Source organism: Ambystoma mexicanum, chromosome 5p, assembly GCF_040938575.1.
Source record: "Ambystoma mexicanum isolate Mex_15411 chromosome 5p, UKY_AmexF1_1, whole genome shotgun sequence".
NCBI lineage: Eukaryota > Metazoa > Chordata > Amphibia > Caudata > Ambystomatidae > Ambystoma > Ambystoma mexicanum.
In genome coordinates, this window is record NC_090930.1 from 5,953,332 (window position 1) to 5,972,640 (window position 19,309).

At 48.5% G+C, this 19,309-nt stretch overlaps 1 protein-coding gene across 1 annotated transcript in view; it reads right to left on the reverse strand.

Annotated features, from left to right (window-relative positions):
* LOC138480667 (uncharacterized) overlaps positions 1-19,309 on the reverse strand; it is a 248,614-nt gene that overhangs the window by 47,742 nt on the left and 181,563 nt on the right. The window contains exons 4-5 of the mRNA XM_069612340.1: positions 5,136-5,158; positions 4,948-5,054 (exon numbers count right to left, since the gene is read on the reverse strand). Coding sequence (XP_069468441.1) covers positions 4,948-5,054; positions 5,136-5,158 — 130 coding nt within the window. The remainder of the gene's footprint in view (positions 1-4,947; positions 5,055-5,135; positions 5,159-19,309) is intronic.

Below are 19,309 nucleotides of genomic sequence, written 5' to 3' on the forward strand. Positions count from 1 at the left end.
AAAACACAGACGCTTAGCCGCATACAGACCACCACCATTGTCGGTGATGAATAGGAGATACGACCCACCAAGAGGACTCATCCCTCGATCATATCAAGAAAGATATTGCAGGAGAACACTCCCAAGCAGGAATACCTCTTTATATCCTGCTCACCAAAGGTTCATAAGAGCAAAGGAGAACCTAAACATTGACCCGCTGAGAAGATACTCCGATGCATTCGACTACACTCCCAAACCTGCAAACGAATAATGCGTTGGAACAAGAGCAGGAGCAGGAATACAGCACTCATGACCCCTACGAGAACCCATCGGCCGATGAAGAAAGACACCCAACAGGAGATCCCTAATACGCGTACGACAGGTACAGAAAGGAATACTTGCAACTAATTTACGACACCTCATATGACAGCACAGCACCAAACGTTGCAGTAGAGATAGGGGGGCTAAAGAACCATTTCATCATGGTCACCGGAGCAACAGTTAATGTCATGAACGAAGGGATTCACGATGCCATAGCAAGTGCCTATCCCCTACACCCGTCGCAAGCATGCATATTCCAATGGAGAACAACCCTTCCGCTCCAGTCCAAAGGCCAATTCCGTTGCAACCTAATACACAGAGGACCACGAGTAGGTACTCCTACCACTATTCATGTCATCCACAGCCTGACGACCTGGAGATGTCTCCAAAGCTACCAGACCACCAGGGCCATAGCCCTAGTTGACATTCAGTATGACCCATTAGAAATCATACAAGGCCTGCCCCCAGGAGCCCAAATCCTAAGGGCTCTATCCTAATGAGAACTCGACATAGGGGAACTCAAATCCACCGTCCCAAAGTTATTTGAAGGGGTAGAAAGGCTGAAAGATACAGTCATAAAACTCCACATTGACCCGACAGTCCACCTCAGCACCCCCGCAGAATAGGATTCCATCAACACGCCCAAGTAACACACAAGCTGCAACTCCTCCTCAACAATGACATTATTGAGAGAGTGAGCCCCCCAGGTAGTGGTGCCCAAAGCTGACAGCAGTCTACGCCTGTGGACAGCCGAATCCCTAACACCGCAATTCAGAGGGAGAGACTTAATCAGGCCACCCGGTTCTTCAAATTAGACTGCAACCAGGGGTATCAGCAGCTAGTCGTTGACCCTGTTTCCAGAGCAATTTTGACATTCAGAACGCACAAAGGACTGTTCCACTACAAGCGGCTCAACTTCGCAATATTGTCTACAGCAGAAATATTTCAGGGGACTATCCGAAGGCTGATCTCCCATGTACTCAATGCTCTAAACTACAGCAACGATATCCTAGTGTTTGCGATTACCCAAGAACAATAAGACACAGCGCTAAAATATCGGGACGATAGCTCAAAGGCAACATGCTCGCCTTGGAAGCAAGACGACACAGAGCAACACATGTTCGATCCCCGGGTCCGCGCTTAGAAACCTTTGGGTATTATGCGCGTTATAAATAACCTAGCATATCATATCTTATCATATCATAATCAGCATGCAAAATCCTTTACAGAGCCATCAATGGACCCAAATGTGCCATCAACAAACGAAGCCTGCGCTTCTTCGGACACATCTTCTCTGATCATGGAATCATGGCTGACATCGACAAAATAAGCACCGTCATCAACCTTGAGGCCCCCGAAGGTGTCGCTGAACTACGTTCTTTCCTGGGGATGGCAGGATACTGTGCCTGCTACCGGCCACACTACGCCACACTCATGAACCCCCTCGGGGAAACTCTTCATAAAAGACTCCCCGTTCGAGTGGGACGCGGAATTCCAGGAAGCATTCTGCACCATTAAGGGCGAACTTGTCAATAACCGTCAGCTGGCGTACTTCAATCCGGAATGGGACACAGAACTTACCGTTGATGGTAGCCCTGTTGGCCTGGGAGCCATACTGGCTCAAATTGACCCAAACAAACACGGCAGAACTGAAATTGTGGCATACGCCAGCAGGGCACTGTCGATCATTGGACAAGCACACTCCAAGGTAGTGCTTGGCAGCGGTCTGGGTGTGTGAAAAGTTCCATCATTTCATTTTTGGCAGGCAATTTGTCCTCATCACGGACCATCAGCCTTTGCTCTCCCTGTTTGGGAACACCAACACTAAATATGCCCCTGCGCATCGGCCGGGGGGGCATCAGACTACAGGAGTATGACTAGCGCTTTATCCACTAACCAGGGGCTGATGCCAATCCATCTGACTACCTATCCTGAAACCCGGAGGGTAAGGCGGATGAAGTTATGGAGAAGGAAGCAGAAGAGTAAATATCTTACTTATCGCTCAATGCCCTTCCTCCAGCCATCACCAGCAGGTTGTTTGCAGACAAGTAGGGCCGTCCCCACTGTCCAAGCAGCGATAAGCCTAACGAACACCAACAAGTGGCGACACCTTCACAAGGAACAGTTTGTGAACGGGGAGGTGGACAAAAGGGATCTACAGAGGGTGGTGAAGATCCAGAACGATCTTGCCACAACTGACCAACAAGGGACACTATTGCGGGGCAACCGCCTAGTAGCCCCTAAGAGCCAGAGGAAAGCGCTAGTGATCATAGCTCTCGGGGAAGGTAGTAAAAACGAAAAAGATATTAAGGAATCAAGTATGGTTCCCATACATGGACACCATTGTAGAGGACACCCTAATGCACTGCATTAGGGCGTCTTTGGGAGGATAGCTAGGGGCAACGTGCTCACCTTGGAAGCAAGACAACACGCAGCAACACAGGTTCGATCCCCAGGTCCACGCTTATAAACCTATGGGTATTAAGCGTGTTATAAATAACCTATCATATCATACCTTGCCAAAAGGCAGGGGTGGATAGCCCCCTTGCCCACTCCAGACGGTACCACTGCCAAAAGAACTGTGGCAAAGAGTAGCCATGGATTTCTATGGCCCTCTGGAAGAAGGGGGACACATTCTGGTGATAATAGACAAATATTCATGCTTCCCACTCGTAAAACATATCCCATCCACAGCATTTCAGCACTTTGTAGGATGGATTGCCGAACTATTCAGTGTATGGGGTGTCCCCAAAACCGTAAAGGCCAACAATGGTCTGCCCTTCCAGAGTCAAGAATTCCACAGGTTCGCTGCCCACCTAGGCTTCCGCCACCAGAGAATCAAACAACTATGGCCGCAAGCCAACAACATGGTGGAATGCTTCATGGCCACCCTCAAGAGGATCTGCCAGAAAGCAACCGCTGACCAGACGTCATTGGCCCAAGCCATCTGCCAGAAGCTAAGAAGTTACCGAAACACCCCACACAAAACCGCTGGACAGACACTCCTGGAACTGATGATAAAATATAAGCTGAGGACTCCACTTCCACAGCTAGAAGACTACACGCCAGAAGAAGACGCAGAAATCAGCGAAAGAGATGCTGAGAAGAAAAGGAAGGCGAAGGAGTAGGCAGACCGAAAGAGGAGAGCAAAGGAACATCAGCTCCCAATCGGCGAAGTCGTACTGGTCAGGCAAAGGCAGCAAAAGAAGACAAACCCGCGGTACGGGCTGGAGCCACTCCTGGTGACCGAAGTGATTCGACCAATGGTCACTGCGACAGTGGAAGGAGGAGAAATAACCTGCAATGTCTCACTCTTCCATAAGCTATCCCAAGAAGAGCCTGAGATGGCCGAAGAGACAACAATAGAAGAAGAAGAAGAAGAACCAAGAACGGAAGAGACCAGAGATCCACCAGTCAGAGAACAGGACGGAGAGACCCGTGAATCGCCAGGCAACCCACAGTGTATAGCACAGAGACCTACACACCTTATTGAGCAAATGTAGACCGTGAATCTCCCTGGCAAGCAGGGGGGGGACGTTGCAGCGGAAACGGAGCAGGAGCCCTTTAAGAGGGACGAACCCAAGTACAGAGGGGAAGGCGGGAAGAAGGGGGCAGGGGAGTATAGCGGAAGGGACTGTTTGTAGTTGAGAAATATAGGAGTTAAGACGTAGCCCTGTCCCGTGTCGTTTGTGTGTGCGTGTGTGGACAGGCCTTAACACTGCTCATCGAAGAAAAGAAAGTTGCATTTCTTTCTATATGCCCATATGCAAAAAAAATAAACGAGACCCTGATGATGGGTAGCCAGGGCAGCGTTACATTTTTTTCCTTTTTCTGAGGGAGCCAGGGAGTTCATGGACTCGGCCCGTGGTGGACTCCTAGAGCCAGGCCTAACACACAGGCTTGGCCCTGGCTCGTCCCCACTCATGAAATCCCTGGCTCCCCCAGCTCCAAGGAAAACCCCATACAGATTGGACCAGAGTGTACGGGTCTGCTCTTTGGGTGACACCTTTGGCAGATAAATTGCCTAATGCAGGAGCTGCCTCAAGCCTACAAGTTATGACCTACCAAGAGATTCTCAGCACCTCGAGCTGGCTGGTGTTGCTATAAGCGCCTCTCCCAGTGCAGTGAGGGCCGTGAGAAGCTGCACATGACCCAAGTGTGCAGCAAGGCTTTGAGTCCAACACTTACTGCAACCCCCTGAAGAGTGCACTATTCAGGGGGATGGAGTCATGTTTGAGCAGACACAAGTATCACAAGCGCAAAGACAGAACTGGAGACAAATGGTATCGTGATAAAGTAAAATAATGCAGCCAAGACCATCCAGTATGTTTTATTTAGAGGACATTGGGAAATATTACCATGTTTCATGTGACTCCCCCGCCCCCATCATGTGAGAAAGGCACTTTTTTTGGATGCTCTGTATGGCGCCTCATGATTGGGACACCTCAGGGCGCTGAAGATTCTAAACCCTTGTATTGCAGCAGAGAGAGGAGTGCCTTGAAGGCTAGAGCTGTGTAGTCGCCTTTACATGAGCTCATGGCATCTAGTCTCGCCTTGCACAAGGCTATGATATTTCTGAAAGCAACGTGCGTTTTGGCAATGGTGGCAGGAAGCCACCCTTTCATCCAATATCATACAGCCATTTACCTCTGAACCGTTCCACCATCTTGGAGGCGACATATTGCTGGAGTGGGACACTGCAGGTGTAGGCGCTCAGCTCTCTGGGCACTGCCTCTGGTTTCTCACTCTCGGGCCTGAAATGAGAGGGTGATGTCACTGGCGGCCTATCAGGGAAGACCTTGCAGCAGGATGAAAGGTGGAGCTGGACCCCTTACCTGTTTAAGAAGCTTCTGGCATCCTGGAGGGAGACACAGAAAAACAGAGCACTCAGTCCAGTGTTAAATATTTCCTTCACCCTCACACCACCTTTCAAATCTCTTGGAATCAAAGTTAGGTGCAAATAACATTTTCCTAAATAACTTCTGTTATGTTTATCACAGATACATGTTTGAGCATGGTTCAAATGGGGCTACTGTCACCTTTAATAAAAGTCTGGAATGACCATTGTGGCATATACACTGCCCTTTTTATGCAATAATATGTATTTTCCTATGAACTAAACTGCGATTTTTTTCTTTATTCGCTTTCAGTTTCATTTACCCTTAAGCATGTGATCAACCAGAGGCTGGCTAATGTTTATGTTCGCCTCCCCCTTCAAGGCCTGTGAGGGCCCTGATTGCAACTCTAATGGACATTTTATGGGAATGGTGACCTCAAGGTCACTTCTGCTGAAAGAACAGGCATGGCTTTATCTGTCTCCACTGTGGTTTAAATCTAAACAGTGTATTTCTTTCTATATTTTTAGGTAATTGCCATGATTGATGGGTGACAACTAGACCTCTCTCTCCAGGGCAGCAGAGCAAGGATCTTGGAGGTTAAGTTTAATCTTTTAGGTAACATGCCTTTCTTGTCCTTGCTGAAATGCATTGCTCATATCTTCGCACTTTTGAGATTCAAGCCCACTTTCGTTCCTTTGAGATTTAGGCCTGTTTTTGGTTCAATAGGCCTCATGTCTGACATCACCATTTCTGTGCTGGCCTTTTACTTCAATGGGATTTTACAAATCACTCTGGCCTCTTTATTTCTGGCATTTAGGGGCTATATTTCACCCCACAGCCTTACTGAGCTTAATACTTAATAATGCTGAGCCTCAGAAAGTAAAAGTCACCCCTGAAGATGAAACTTGTTTTGATAAATTCAAAAATATTCTGCTCTTTGGTGCAGTGACTTGTGGGTCACCTGCTGTAGGTCTTGTGTTTTCAGTGGCATCGCTGAGCCTGTCCTATCACTGCCACAGTCTCTGTCTGCAGGCCCTGAGGAAAGCCCAGCATCAGAACTCTCCTGTGCTCCTGCATCCTCCATTTGTACACACATGTGGGGGTTTGTGGTGCCTTTCTTATGTGTTCATGGGTGTGCTTAAGACGTACTTTATTACCTCCTGTAACCCATTCAAAGAGTAAAGATGTACTGCTCTGCTGCAGCTACCACTGTGTTAGGAAAGATTTCTCCTTACTGCACCTTTCTTTCCATCGTTATGGAACCCCAAACTCTTTGCTTTTATTTTTGAATCTGACCTGTACTTATTGCAGAGCAGTCAAACCTTAAGCTTCACTGCATTGGCCTTTGCTCATATGTGATGGGGAAAATGACATGTCCTTCAGGCTGTCAGTACTGGGAAACATTGTTTCCCTTAGTTGTGTTACTGTGTTACTACTTTTGGTTACTTTTGTATCACTTGTGGTAACTTTCTATCATTGTTCAATGCAGCTTACGCTGCAGTACAATGGGGTACATTTTGGTGTTGCCCTAGACTAACACTCAGAGGATTTTTGGTTACTCTAGGTGTGCAAAAGAATAAGCTGGTCGCAGCAGTGACTGTTTCTCACTTTTGGGGGCTTTTGTTTTTACCGCGTTTGGCTACTAACTGTGGCTACTGGTCACACATCAAACATTGCCATGTCACGTGATTTTTCACTTGTCCTTTTGCCATCTTTAGCCTTCTTCCTGGCCTGAGAAGCAACGAAAATACTTATAAGGACTTCCAGTGTCGGGGAAAGCAGAAGCTTTTGGCGGGCTACTGGAGGGCTGTGTGTGTTTGTTGGCAGGAAGGGGGCTAGGACTGTCTGGTCCCAATCCATACACTGGTTTTGGTGTGTCTGAGTAGTGTGCATGATTGTTCCCACCAGTGGTCCTGATTGGACCACTGCTGGGGTGTGTGTGTGGCTGGTCCTGTCATTGGCTAGTGAGGGCATCTGCTCTTACCTGGCTTTTAGGACAAGAAGAGGACCCTTGCACCCATTCGTCAGAGATCCTGGAGAAACCTGAAGAAGCCAAGTATCCTGTCCAGCTGTGAGACCTGTGAAGAAACCTGAGACACAACTGAAGGAGAAACAACTTCTGATGCTGTCCTGGAGGAGCCCTCTCTTGCTCATGATCTTTAGTAGTCCTGTGAAGAAGCAGGGACCCTTGGAGTGTAGGGACCATCCACTCCTGATGTCTGCTCAGGGCCCTGACAAAGGAAGCCTTCGGAAGTGCCCTGGAACCGTCCTGTGGCTGATCAGTTTAGATTTTGGGCTACTGTGCTGCTGGTGTCACTGTTCCGAGATTCGGCCTGAAACTTGAGGGATCCTCAGCTGGCCCTACATGGCTAACCTCTGCGAAATCTCGCCGAGATAAAAGGGAAAGTCCGACTACAGCTGCTGAGTCCTTATGCATCTCTGTGCTGTGGTGACCACTACCCAAAATCACTTACCTGACCTGAGTCCAGTCCTGAGAGTAGTCCTGCGTCAGGTTTTTCTGCATTCTTCGATCAAGAGTCCTTGCAACAGTAAAATACATCAACTGGAGATCAGCTCGAACCTGCAACCCCAGGGAATCAAGGACTGCCACTTTCAGAGGGAAAAGCAACCTCGGACCTTTTTCCTTTGCCCTGCCAAGTCTGGGGAAGAATCGGAGTACAGGGAGTAATTTGCAGAGCTACTAACCCACTCCTATACTCCCATTATAAGTCAATGGGTTTATAATAAAACCTTAATTCTAACAATATTGGCTTTGCCATTGCTTGCTTGCGCAATACCTCTGAAAGTTGGGGCTACTTTTAGTAGTTATTTCTACTTGTACCCTAACCCTAAGATCCCTTCACTGGACCCCAGAGACCCTGCCTGCATTTTTTCCTTCTTTATAACTTCTGTGGAACTTTAATTGGAACTATTGGGCAAAAGGCCCCAGACAACTTGGGGCTGGACAATTCTAGTTAGGCACTATCTCTGTGGACCTTGGGTGCATAATACTAATCTAACCTTTCCTGTGTAGGAGTTTCTGATATGTATTATGCCCTATAACAAAGTGAATGTATAGATGAATTTACTTTATTAGTCTTGTGTGATATCTCTACATGCTAGTAGTCATTTTTTCATAATGTGTTTTGGCCAATAAATAAGAACGGTATTTTTATACATTCTGTCTATGTGTAATGTGTAATTCCCATTGTGTGACCTCACTGTGGACCCTTCACAAGCTCACCTCCTCTGAAGAACTTAGCCCAGACTGCCTCTCACTGCTACCTAAACTGGTTTGGCCATAGCTTCCTAGAGTTGTCCCTGTCACAATATAGGCTGGCCTTCTATAAATCTGTCCCCCATGCCAGAGTATAGAAAATCAGTCCTAACAAATTGGTGTACAGCTTTGGGAAAACCCTCTCCACATAACATCTGGGTGTTTTGTGTTTTGTGAAAAGGATCTGTATTGGGTACCACAGTGTAGATCACTGGTGGTGTGTCCAGATTATACTTACACAGAACACTATAATTTCTGATTGCCTTGTAGATACAAGTCACCTACTGTATTAAATATAATGGAAATAATCACTTCCACCACTTTAGGTGCTTCAAAAGTGGATCAGTTGAGAAAGTTGTGTGCTGACAGGGGCTTGACAGTCTCTGGCACTAAAGCAGAGTTGGTTGTGAAAATTCTGCATTTTAAAAGGAATAAGGTTGGGCCTAAGCAAATGGTCCTGATAGTGGAGCTGGGGCTGGACCCAGCACCAGTAATGATATGAAATGATAGTTTATTTATATAGCACCTATACACAATGTGTTTAAAAGCGCTTCAAGGCAAGGGAGGGAACAAGGGAAAATACAATGACATTTTTACTGGCCATGAACAGTAACGATGTGAAATTAACTATCGTACTCGGCCTGACGACATTTCAGATAGTGCAAGAGCTAAGGCAAAGATAAGGAAGGGAGGGGGAGAGTGAGAAGGAAATGGAAACAGACAGGCGACTACTGTACTAGGCCTGATGACATTTCTGGTAGAGCAGGAGAAAAACAAAAGTTGAGGGAGAGGGGTGCAGAAAAGGAGTGGAGGAACAAAACAAGCGACTATCGTACTCGGCCTGACGACATTTCAGATAATGCTGGAGGGGTGGGAGAGGAAAAAAAACAAGTAAGTGGAGGGGGAGGAGATAGTTGAGGTTGCTATCATACTAAGTACAGGGACGGACAATTCTGATAGAGTAAGTGCATAGAAGAAAGTAAGGGCATGAGGGGAGGAGATAGGAAAAGGGAGAGGAGAAGAGAACAGAGAGTAAGCAGTCAAAAAGAGTGGAGAAGCCAAAGGGGAGAGCGAATACAATTGCAGAAGTCAGTAGTAACACATAATGTTGCAAGCCAGGATACAAGATGAAGATGGGAACAGCATGATTCAGGGCCAACATGAGTACAAGATGCAAAGGAAGTCCAGCATGAGAGTTCAGAAAGGGTGACACACTGTGATTCAATGAAGTCCATAAAAGTCAAATCCAGCATTGGCCACAAGACGGTGATAGTGAATCCAGAATGTATCAGGACAGACTCCTGCAGAAGTAGGCTGGAGGGGGGGCGGAGCAGGGTAGAAGAATCAAGCAAAACAGGCAACACCTGTGTGCAAGAAGGGATGGGGGCACAAAGGAACATTACAGGGGGACTTCAGGGGGCGGGGATGGCCTGAGGGGACAGAGGGAGTAAACACATGTTGGTACATGCTTACCTGCTGTCTGAGCAGGGGGTCGGGCCCTGGGTCCTCCTGGTCAGAACATGTCCAAACAGGAATTGCCCTTTTCTTCATCAGCCCTTTGCGAGAGACGCCCTTGATCTAAGAGTTAAGAGGAGTAAGGAAGAGGCAGGGCTAAGAAGTTGGGAGGTGTTTAGGCCAGGTGACCTAGATCCACTTGCACCTGCTCCCCATCTGCAAAGGAAAAGAGGCTGGAGGGCTCCTTAAGTATGGAAAATGAGTGGCAACCAGGAAGGCACCAGGTGGGCGGGGCTTGCTAAGTGGGGAAAAAGAGCAGCAACCTGGAAGGAGCAAGGAGGGTGGGGCTTAGGCCAAGTGACCTAGATCCACTTACACCTGCTCCCCATCTGCAAAGGAAAAGAGGCTGGAGGGCTCCTTAAGTAGGGAAAAAGAGCAGCAAACAGGAAGGCACCAAGTTGGCGGGACTTGCTAAGTGGGGAAAAAGAGCGGCAACCTGGAAGGAGCCAGGTGAGCGGGGCTTAGGCCAGGTGACCTAGATCCACTTGCACCAGCTCGCCATCTGCAAAGGAAAAGAGGCTGGAGGACTCCTCAATTAGGGAACAAGAGCTGTAGCTAGGAAGGCACCAGGTGGGCGGGGCTTGCTAAGTGGAGAAAAAGGGTGGCAACCTGGAAATAACCAGGTGGGTGGGGCTTAGGCCAGGTGACCTAGATCCACTTGCACCGTCTCCCCATCTGCATAGGAAAAGAGGCTGGAGGGCTCCTTAAGTAGGGAACACGAGCGGCAAGCAGGAAGGCACCAGGTGGGCGGGGCTTGCTAAGTGGGGAAAAAGACTGGCAACCTGGAAGGAGCGAGGTGGTTGGGGCTTAGGCCTGGTGACCTAGATACATTTGCACCTGCTCTCCACCTGCAAAGAAAGAGAGGCTGGAGGGCTCCTTAAGTAGGGAAAAAGAGCTGCAAGCAGGAAGGCACCAGGTGTGCGGGTTTGCTAAGTGGTGAAAAAGAGTGGCAACGAGGAAGGCACAAGGTGGGCAGGGCTTAGCCCAGCTGATCTAGATCCACTTGCACCTGCTCCCCATCTGCAAAGGAAAAGAGGCAGGAGGGCTCCTTAAGTAGGGAAAAAGAGCGGCAACCAGGAAGGCACAAGGTGGGCAGGGATTTCTAAGTGAAGAAAAAGAGTGGCAACCTGGAAGGAGCCAGGTGGGTGGGACTTAGGCCAGGTGACCTAGATCTACTTGCACCTGCTCCCTGTCTGCAAATGAAAAGAGGCTGGAGGGCTCCTTAAGTAGGGAACAAGAGCAGCAGCTAGGAAGGCACCAGGTGGGCGGGGCTTACTAAGTGGGGAAAAAGAGCGGCAACCTGGAAGGCATTACGTGGTCGGGGCTTAGGAAAGGTGACCTAGAACTACTTGCACCTGCTCCCCATCTGCAGAGGAAAAGAGGTTGGAGGGCTCCTTAAGTAGGGAAAAAGAGTTGCAAGCAGGAAGGCACCAGGTGGGTGGGGCTTGCTAAGTGGTGAAAAAGAGCGGCAACCTGGAAGGAGCCAGGTGGGCAGGGCTTGCTAAGTGGGGAAAAGAGCGGCAACATGAAAGGAGCCAGGTGGGCGGGGCTTAGGCCAGGTGACCTAGATCCACTTGCACCTGCTCCCCATCTGCAAAGGAAAAGAGGCTGGAGGGCTCCTTAAGTAGGGAACACGAGCGGCAGCTAGGAAGGCACCAGGTGGGCGGGGCTTGCTAAGTGGGGAAAAAGACTGGCAACCTGGAAGGCGCGAGGTGGGCAGAGCTTAGGCCAGGTGACCTAGATCCACTTGCACCTGCTCCCCATCTGCAAAGGAAAAGAGGCTGGAGGGCTCCTTAAGTAGGGAAAAAGAGTTGCAAGCAGGAAGGCACCAGGTGGGTGCGGCTTGCTAAGTGGTGAAAAAGAGGGGCAACCTGGAAGGAGCCAGGTGGGCGGGGATTGATAAGTGGGGAAAAAGAGCAGCAATCTGGAAGGTGTCAGGTGGGCGAGGCTTAGGAAAGGTGACCTAGAACTACTTGCACCTGCTCCCCATCTGCAAAGGAAAAGAGGTTGGAGGGCTCTTTAAGTAGGGAAAAAGAGCTGCAACCCGGAAGGCACCAGGTGGGCCGGGCTTGCTAAGTGGGGAAAAAGAGCGGCAACCTGGAAGGTAGACAGGTCAGTGGGGTTTATGGCAGGTGACCTAGATCCACTTGCACCTGCTCCCCATCTGCAAAGGAAAAGAGGCTGGAGGGCTCCTTAAGTAGGGAAATAGAGCAGCAACCAGGAAGGACCTAGGTGGGCGACGCTTGCTAAATGGGGAAAAAGAGCGGCAACCAGTAATGTAATTGCAGCCACTGCAGTGGCTAATGTTGAGGGTGAGAAAGAAGAAAGTGCATCCTCTGGAGTTCTGTCTGTCACCACCTGAGGTGCTGAGGCATTGTTAAATTTGAAAAAGGAGAAACTTAGGCTCAAAGAAAAAGAGCTTGAGTTAAATGTGGCCCGATTGGAATTTGAAACAGTTGAAAAGCAGAAAGACAGGGATCACCAGCTGAAGCTTGCCATGATTTAGGCTACACAAGGTTCTTCCAGAGGATCTGGAGATGGTTCTGGGTTCTCTTCACATCCCAGGTTACCAAACGATCTCTTAAGTACATTTGACGAGAATAATGGCATAACTGACTGGCTTGTGACTTTTGAATATGCATGTGAGGTACAAGCAGTAAGTGATGCTGACAGGATTGTATGGTTGATCAACAGATTTCCCCATTCTGCCTGTGGTGCCATTATGAAAATGTAAAAGGCTGATAGATTAGACTTTGTAAAAGTGAAGCAATCTCTTATAATCAGGTTTGGGAAGTCTCCTGTCCAATACTTGAGGAGGTTTAGAGAATGCAAAAAGAAAGAATGTATGACCTATGCAAGTTTTGTTGCAGATTCTCTGAAAAACTTGAGTGGCTGGATAGAAGGCGATCAGGTAACCACCTTTGAGGGCATGATCATTTGGTCATGCTTGAAAATATGTTTGCCTCTTGTTGCCCAGAGCTTAAGCAGCACTTGGCTGACTCAAAGGGGTTAAATCCAAAGAGGCTAGCCATTGCTGCTGACTTATGGGTTTCACATAGAGTGTCCCATAAGGACAAGCCTGCTTCAGGTAAGTAGGGGGAGGGAAGGAAGCAGAAAGAGAAAGAGGGTGGGGAAACTGATAAAACTATGTCCAAGAAGGCACACAAACATTTGAATAAGGGGAAGTCATCAGAATCAGATCAGAGTAGTGGGACTAACCCTCCCAAGCATGTGAGTGTTTTCTCTAAGCCTCCCTATGTGTCAAGGGCAAGTGGGGCTTGTTACACTTCAACAAGTGACCACAGGAAGGGGGATCCCAAATGTAAGGGTAACACCTTGGGGGTCCACTCTGCCAGTCTATTGTTCTCTCAGTATGAGGAAGAAGAGATAGCAGGGGTGTCCTTCGCTTTAGACTCCGTTCCCACTGTGGAAGAGTCTGAAGTTAGTCTAGATTGCTAAGAAACTAGCAGTGCTGGAGTCTTGGCTCCCATTCCAGTCCTGCTGCATAGTAATGATTCTTATGAGGATAGTGTTCATGTAGGAGGTGTAAATACCTCTACTGTTAGGAACACTGGGCCCAGTCCTACTGAAGTAGCTTCCTTCATGGTAAACCCACAGGTTTGTGCCAGAGTTCCTGTGGGGGATACTCAGTTGGCTGGTAGGCCCTCTCTTAATGTTCCAGTAGCACCTGTCATTCAAGCTGTGAATAGAGAAATGGTCAGGGCATCTGCCAATATGAGGGGAGTGGTTCCTAGAAGAGTGCTCAGTGAGTTGAGTCTTCAAGACCCTCACCAGACCCTTCAAGCACTAAGTCTCTGAATCAGGCTGTTTTAGCCAAGCCTAAGAGAAAGCCTAGGCCTAAGGGGAAACCCATAGCCATTGGAGTCAGAAAAACAGACAGAGGAAAGGAGAATATTCCTCCTGTCTTACCTACAACTGATGTAGAGGTAGTTGGAAGTGTCCCCACTCCTAGTTTGGAAGAGGGACCCCCAGAAAACCTAGCATCCTATGGGCCTCCTCAGCTGCCTAGTATACAGTTAGAGGAGAGTCTTAGGAGAACAAGAGGTATGGGCCAACAGAAAAGGAAACCATCATGGTTAGGCCTATGGAGAAAGGCCTGCTTCCAATTAGAGGATTGTCCTCCAGTGAAGCAAAGAATTCACCAGGAAGGTGAGTTACTGCAAGGTAAGCCCACAGAGCCCACCAGAGCAAACCTTGAGAGGTTGGAGGTTACTCAGGTTGTGTGGCCCTTCCTCCTACAGGTGGTGTGTGACATTCCCCTTGTGATGCATCCTAGTGTCAGGATATCACCTGTGTGGTCTAACACACATTCCGGCTGGCCCGGATGGGGGTCCCAGAGGAGAACCAACGTAGGGGTCTCACTCTCTCTCACCAGGTTGACAGGGGTGAGACAGGAATGCAATTACTCCAGGGTTCACTTTTAGGAGTGAAACCATTGCTACCAGAGACAAGGCCTCAGTTGATTAGCCTTTGACTCTGGAGACCTCATGCAATAGGTTGCAACTGGTGACTGCGGATCCCAATCCCATATGCCCTTGTGCCACCCCACAGAGAATGACCACCAAGCCAGTCATTGACACCCTACTGTATGCCAGTCCCAGAGGTAGCTCCTCTGCTGTGCTCAGTAGTGGTCAGACCCAGTGGAAGAATGGTGAAGTGACCTGTCAAGTGTCACTTTGCTGTCATCCACAGGAGGATAGTCTGAGAGAGAGAGCTGTCAGCGTCTCCTAAGTTTGATTGGAACCTTAAATGTGCCCCAGAGAAGGAGGTGGGACCTTCTCCTGTCAAACTTAATCTGTGAATCCCAGAACGCTTGGCAGTGGCCTGGGCCTTGCCATGTGTCACAGCCTGGCATGTTCAACTATTCCAAAGGCTTTGGAGAACCAGGACAGGTTGCCAGGCAGTTTCCTAGGAATAGTGTGGAGGATTCTATCCTGAGAGATAGAATTGGAGCCCTGCTTATGGCTATAGAGTGGGAGCCAGAGAAACCTGTGTGTTTCCCTGACCTGTGCCAAAGCAGCCCTTCTAATGGCTTCAGTGCGAGTGACCTAGAGCCCCCTCATCTGACCCCACATACCCTTTATAACAGATTGGTGTAAACCAGACTGTATTCTGGGAGTAAGTGAACCCACCCACTTTGGGTATTGTGGTGACTCAGAACAAAGAAGAAGTTCTGACAGTTGGTGTGAGATCCACCCTCTGTTGGAGAAAGGAGAGTTCAGTTCTGAGGAACTGGGGGTGAATACAGGTAAAGCTAGTTTTGCATTCTGTATGGACACTCGACTTCTGTACTCTCTCCCCAAGATAGAGGCACACTCTTCACTAAGAGGTAACAACTTAGTGGATAAACTCTGTACTGAAAAGTACAGTTGCTGTTATGACCTCTCTTCAGCATATGGCAACACATCCCTTGCAGTCTATGCTAAGGAGGAGACAGTAGTTTCCGCCTTTTCAGAGCCCTACTTCAGTATAAGGTCTTCTGGATTGGTGGCTGCAACTGACACCTGTCAACTGAGCTTAGCCCCTGTTCTGAATGGGAAAATGGATCTCAGCAATACATGTCTGGATGACATGGCAGATTCAACCGCCACTTGGAACGAACTGGGTATGACTCAAGAAACTGGGTGTCAGGATCTTCATCAGGCCAACTTGTTCAGGAAGACATCCAAGTGTCAAACTGAAGAGGAGCCATTGGCCTTCCTCATGCAGAACGTTGGTGTATGTGGGGATAAGATGCAACCTCTTGTCAGTGAAGTACTGAATATACAGAACTAGGCAACCCTCACTACCCAAGCCTAAGCGAGGACTTTCCTGGGCCTCACTGTGAAATACATGAGCAAAGTGGCAGCCTATAGCAATATAGCTGTCCCTCTGACTGCCCTCACTACTCACAGGCGACCTAAGGAGTTCTGATGGACCCTGTAGAATGAGAAGGCCTTCACTGGCCTGAAATAATCCCTAGGTCAGTGTCACAATCACACTTGACTGGAAGGGAAGAGAGATCGACACTGTCCCCCGAACCATGGAAGACGAATGAACTCGACCCTCCCACCGTGGTTGGCACAGGTACCTGATATAAAAAACAGGTCGCCACGTGGCAGCCAATGGGGGAAGAGGGGTTAGGGAGAGGTTGTGGATAGGATGGGGGAATTAGGAACACCTGAAAGAGGGTAAGGAACTCCTAAGTTGGATGGGACGTGGGAAGCACCAGGAAAGGACCCTACTCTATCTAACATGTAACCAACAGTGAAACCACTTGCACTAATGATATAGCACACCTTAATACATATACCACACCCTGCTGGTTCACCAGAAAACCCATAAGCAAGCAATATGATGTAGACACACATAAGGGAAAATCCCCATCATGGTGAGACAGTACACATGGCCCTTCGGGCAGCAAATGCAACATACAAACATAAATGCTACTTTCCCGCTAGTTCACTGCACTAGTGAAAATGAACGTCATTTCCATATGTCATAGTGTTTTTGTCCCTGAATATTCCCTTGCTCAGGCATATGCTAAGAGGCGTTCCCCAGTTACGAAATATGCCGTATCCAGCATGCAATGTAAGGGTTAACTTGACACACACAGAATGTCCCCAGCAGTACATGAACAGCATATGCTACGCTACTGAACTTCGGTCTGGGAGCCCCTCGGGACTTCCCAGACAATAAATGCTCAGCCGTAATTCACTTCTAACACCATTCAACATTTGCTGATAACACAGTGCTTTCTCCAGTACTTATCTTTGGTCTAAGGAGCCCCGCGGGACTTCCCAGACAACGAGCGAAATGCCGTGATTCTTGTCAGCAACCTCGCGCCCTCCTGCTCTGGCCCGCGTCCATGTAGAGTTTCAGAGTTCAGGCATACTTGCCCCTCTTTGCACGCGACCGCCTGCCTCTGACTGCAAATTCCAAAATATGCCGCACATGCACGCTGAGGTTTGCCTGCTAATAAGCTGTTCTTGATTAAAGACAGCTGGCAGTGCGCACACCGTGCAGAACTACAGGACAGCTCTAAGAATGCTGGGAACTGTAGTTTCCAAGCCCTAAACATCTCCATTGTCTTAATACAGCAAATTTTAGCACTCCAGGCCTTTGCCAGCCCTGATTCCTGATAGTCAGGCCCCTTGTTTAAGGGCACCCAATTGGAAGAGACCTTTCATAGTGCAGACAGATGCCTATGACACTGGGATAGTTGGAAGACTTTCACAGCTTAATGACAACGGTGAGGAACAACCTATATGTATAATCAGCTACCAGTTTAGGATTGGAGAACTCAGTTGGACCCAGGCGGAGAAGAGTTGTTTTTCCATTGTATGGTGCCTTAGGAAGTTGAGGGCCTACCTCTATGGGACTCACTTCACTGTGTATGCTCCCCCTCAAACCTTGAAGTGGTTGATGGATGTTAAGGGAGAGAATCCAAAGTGGGTCAGGTGGTTCATGAGTCTGCAGGCCTTGAACTTCACTATTGGGTGTAGGTCAGATCCCAAATGTAGCAACGTTGATTGGCTGTCCAACAGGGTTAATCGACTAGAACAGAGGACCCATCCAGGGGTGGATTAGTTCCCCCTGTCCCTTGTCTGGGGAGGGCATGTGTTAGGGAAGATTTCTCTTTACTGCACCTTTCCCTCCATCTTTATGGAACCCCCAAACATTTTGCTTTTATTTTTGAATCTGACCTGTACTTTTTACAGTGGAGTGAAGTCTTAAGCTCCACTACACTTGCATTTGCTCATATTTCATGGGGAAACTGACATGTCTTTCAGGCTGGTAGTACTGGGAAACCTTGTTTCCCTCAGTTGTGTTACTGTGTTACTACTTTTGGTTACTTTTGTATCACCTGTGGTAACTTTTTTTTATCATTGTACAAAGCAGTTTACACTGCAGTATAATGGGGTGCATTCTTGTTTTGCCCTAGACTAACACTCAGAGGATTTTGGTTACTCTAGGTGTGCTAAAAGTATAAGCTGGTGGCAGCAGTGACATTTTCCCACTTTTTGGGAATTTTCATTTTAGCCTTACTGCGTTTACCACATTTGGCTACTAACTGTGACTTCTGGTCAAACATGGCTGGGCCACAAGGTTTTTCGCTTGTCCTTCGGCCATCTTGTGGTTTAGCCTTCTTCCTGGCCTGTGAGGCCAGGAAGATCCTTATAAGGACTTCCAGTGACCGGGAAAGCAGAAGCTTTTGGCGGGCTACTTGAGGGCTGTGTGTGTTTTCTGGCAGGAAGAGGGCTCGGACTGCCTGATACCAATCCACAAACTGGTTTCAGTGTGTCTGAGTGGTATGCATGGAGCTAGCTATGCATAGTGAATACACTGCAGGCGAAGCCGCCATTATGTAGTGTCTGGACATTGGTGCCACAAACTTTAGCAAGTTCAAACCCACAGAGAAAGAAGGATGGAGAGCTGTGTGTGTGTCGCAGCAAAGAAGTAGCTGGAGATCACAGACTTGAAGGGTGAAGCTGTTTGGCCTGGTATCAAAGTTGAAGCAAGCCAAGGCTAGTTATCTATTCTCAAAGGCAGCAGATGTGAGAAGCTGAATCGCTCCTTGTTAAGGTGATATGATATGATATGGCATTCATAACGCGCCTATACACAAGTGTTTTGAGGCGCGATGAGGCAAGGGAGTGGGAACAGAGGGAAGACAGAGACAACGATCTTACTAGGCCAGGTGTCATTCAGATAGTGCAGGAGGAGGGGGAAGGTACAGTGCAGTACTTGGGATTAACAGAATAAATAAAAGTAATAGGTAAAAAGTACGGCCGGCTGGTGGCAAGTGCAAGGGTAAGTGCAGACATCAGGTGTAAAGTGCTGGGAGGGGACTGTAGGGATACAGAAAACAGTGCCCAAGTGCAGGGGTTGCCAGGGAGGCATGCAGGTGTGCAACCGGCGGGGGCGGGGACCTGGGCCCGAGATCAGAGGGTAGCCAGGTAACCAGTGCAGTCTCAGATTCAGCCAGGAGTTCAGCAGGGGAGAGGAGTAGAGAAGGCAGAAGCAAAGAGTAAGGTTTTGAGGTGGTTCTGTAACCGGAGATGGTTCTGCTCAAATTTCACAGAGGCTTTTCCAGATGGAGGCTCTAGCAGAAGAAAGAGATCTACCACCAACTCGTTGCTTGGAGAAGCGACTGACCTTGAGGGAGTTGGTGGCAGATGATCCCTGGGCTTGAGGACAAGGATAAGTCTTGCAGTCCTGTTCTGGATGATTTGCAGAGGGCGGAAAGTAGAGGCAGGCAGATTAAGAAAGAGGCTGTTGCAATAGTCCAGCCTAGAGAGGAGCAGAGCTCTGGAGACAGTGAGCTTCTGGGGGAAGGAGAGGAAAGGAAGAATACCTCTGAGGAAGTGCAGCTGGT